At 40.9% G+C, this 3,196-nt stretch overlaps 1 protein-coding gene across 1 annotated transcript; it reads right to left on the bottom strand.

The window, feature by feature from the left end:
- Nucleotides 1-618: 618 nt before the first annotated feature.
- Nucleotides 619-2,961, bottom strand: LOC113765158 (L-type lectin-domain containing receptor kinase IV.1-like). Its single transcript, XM_027309240.1, has one exon. It carries the CDS (start codon nucleotides 2,808-2,810, stop codon nucleotides 780-782), a length of 2,031 nt encoding a protein of 676 aa, XP_027165041.1. The 5' UTR covers nucleotides 2,811-2,961; the 3' UTR covers nucleotides 619-779.
- Nucleotides 2,962-3,196: the final 235 nt, after the last annotated feature.

A 3,196-nucleotide genomic window follows, 5' to 3' on the forward strand; every position in this document is an offset into this window, starting at 1 on the left:
AATTCATATGACTTTAAATTTAGCGGCTGCCATCATTCAAGAGTAGGCCACTCATTTATGAGTTGATACGACTTAATATACAGGAGTTTTCCTAGTCCAACGACTTTTCTCAGTCATCATGCCGATGAATTGTCAAGCACTTTCCTGTGATCCGTAAGATGCTGGAAAATGGGAGGTGCTCTCTATCAGGGGAAACGTCCACATACCAGACTTGCTCGGTAATTGGCCAGGTGCAAATGCAACAAACCCGAGTTGTGTTTTTCATAGTAGTACAACAATAATTAGATATTAAATGTACTGTGCCTCTTTTATATTGGTTCCAGGCAAGTTAAACGGATAGCTTTTAAGCTTTTGTCATGATTAACTTCTTTTCTGCGATTACACTGTGAAGGCTATTATTCTTATCATAGCTCCATAGAAACATAATGAGCTCACAGAAAATTGTCATTATTCTAACATAATGGCTACCTTCGCTCTTATTTATGGTATGAGGCATGATTTCGCTACCCTTTTAGTGGATGCTTCTCCGACTGGTTAAGTGCAAGTATTTCATTATTAACCTATAAATAGCTGTTTAACTCATGTTAAGAATACAGAAAATTTAAACAAGGAAAGAAATACCGAAACTTAGTACCAACCATTGCAAGCTTGAATGCACTATTACATAAAATCACACTCAACAAAGCGACTTAAAGAAAATAATCACAGGAATAGAAGCTATTCTTCATTTTTTTTTTTGCGCTTCTTTTCAAACTTAACGCACAGAAAGATATTGTTAATCACCTACCACCAGAGAGAAGAGATTCTGCCACAGAATGAGAGAAATATTTGCCTGTGGAAGATGAGGATAACGATTTAATATCTTCATAGCCACCATAGGCAGAGCCAAGACCAATACCAGAAATACCGATGACCAGTGATGATAAATCTGGCAAGGTAACTGATCCCTCCAAGTACAGAAGAACTTGCCTCATACTTGGCCTAATCACTGGTTCTGAGTGAGAGCATAACAAGCCGAGTTTCAGCACCAATTCTGCTTCCTCTTTCACATACTCATTACCCAAATTATGATCAACTGCCTGGAGAATATTGCCCGCTTTCCAGCACGAAAATACCCAATCAACCAAAATGATGTTCTCCGCTGGTGCTGCTCGGGGTTCTATAGGTCTTCTTCCACAGGCAACCTCTAACAAAAAGGCCCCAAACGCATACACATCAGTGCTCGTTGTGGCCCTCCCTGCCCTATTATACTCAGGGGCAAGGTAGCCAAGAGATCCAGCTACATGGGTGGTTTGAGGGAGAGTTCCGTGGTCGTATAGCCTTGCCAGCCCGAAATCTCCTAATCGTCCATTCAGTTCACCATCTAACAGTACATTACTGGCTTTTACATCTCTGTGGATCACTACTTGCTCCCATTCTTCATGTAGGTAGAGTAATCCAGATGCAACACATCTGATGACATGGAATCTTTGGCTCCAGTGGAGTGTATACTTGGGTTGGCTGTATAGAAACCTGTCTAGACTACCGTTGGGCATGAACTCATATACCAAAAGTAACTCTCTTTTACGCCGGCAATAACCCAAGAGCGATACTAAATTTCTGTGGCGTAAGCGACCAATACTGACGATTTCTGCTACAAATTCTCTCATTCCCTGTCTTGCTTGATGAGAGACCTTCTTGACAGCAACCTCAACCTTGTTAGTTGGCAAAACGCCTTTGTAGACCCTGCCAAACCCACCTTCCCCTAGCAGCTCTGTTTCTCTAAACCCCTTGGTAGCAATGTATAAATCTTTATACTTGAACCTGTGAGGTCCGTAGGCAAGCTCCCAATCTTCCAGCACTTCTGCAAACTTCCACTTCCTGCTTAAATAATATGCTGATCCAAAAATTACAGTCAACAACAAAAGTGTGCAAATGAGGGGCAATCCCACCGTGAAAAGTTTAGACACCTTCTTAGGTCCAAACCGAGGTAGCTTAGGGAGCTGAGAGAGATCAAGTGCTTGTGCATCACCATTCACCTTGAAGCTCCATCCCAGTACAAAATGAGATGTCCCTTCAATCGGACTAGTGGATGCAGAAAAGCCAACATACATGGTTTGCTGTAAAATTGTTGAAAGATCACATGACAAAGACAAAAGAGGAGTTTTTGGTTTAGCATCTGCTATTGGAGCTAATGTAACATTGATTCTCCTATCTGCCCCATCGTATTCCACCCAAAGTTGCATCGGTTGGCCACTGGAAAGAGTTAAGTTGTCAAATGAAATCTTATTATTAGCTTGGTAACTTGCTGGCCGAGATACATTAGATCTCAAAGAGTTAATATCAATACCAACATGGTTGCCATCGATATCTCCAAATTCTTCGTTTTGGAAAGTGTCAAGCTCCACTGCAAAAATGTGATTTGTTCGATTTCCAATGGTGCTTCTATTGAAGAGGCCGAGGGACTTTACGGAACGCCCTCCTGGAAGGCCTCTTGTTGGTGCAATCACGAAAGCCATTCCCGGACCGGTCACGACTGCGAGTTCAGGTACCATAGCAAACACAAATTGGGTGGAAAAGGAGAAAGCTGAACCGTTAGACGTGCTCTTGAAATTGATGCGATTAGGATAGAAGGCATGCCCCGTTTGTGATATGGTGGTATTTGTTACTTCTAGGAGGCCATTGTTGGTGATTTTGGCTAATCCATCCAGGCTTAGATTTGATGATTGAAATCCTTGATAGATGAACCCAACGTCGTCAGAAGCTGCTGCACCAGCTGAGATGTGAACTAGAAAATGGGCTACGATTGCTGCTATTAGTGTGAATGACATGGTTTGATGGCTAAGATTTGTGTGTCAATTGCCAAATCCTTTTTAAGCTAATCCTAAGATTGTAGCCTGTTGAAATCACTATCTTGTGCTGTAGTTCCTTCAGTGTTTTGACATAGGGCAGTAGTAGTATTTATGGGAGTTGTTCCGTACAGCTGATGTCACTGCGGTGACGTATTCATTATAGGGCACTAGAGGGAAAAGCTCACCTATGGGTGCGCAAATGAAGAAAAAATTTATATTGGTTTTATTGAAATTAATGGAAGTTATTAGAATTTTGAAATTTTTTTGGCAAACAAACAAAAAATAAAAATTATAAGTGGAAGTTATTAGAAGTTACTAAACTTAAATAGTTATCTTTAGTAAATCTTTACTTTTGTAAGGATAAA

Source organism: Coffea eugenioides, chromosome 3 (genome assembly GCF_003713205.1).
Source record: "Coffea eugenioides isolate CCC68of chromosome 3, Ceug_1.0, whole genome shotgun sequence".
Lineage (NCBI taxonomy): Eukaryota > Viridiplantae > Streptophyta > Magnoliopsida > Gentianales > Rubiaceae > Coffea > Coffea eugenioides.

Excerpts from the sequence above, each read along its gene's own strand:
- LOC113765158 (XM_027309240.1), bottom strand. The coding sequence starts at position 2,810 with ATGTCATTCACACTAATAGCAGCAATCGTAGCCCATTTTCTAGTTCAC.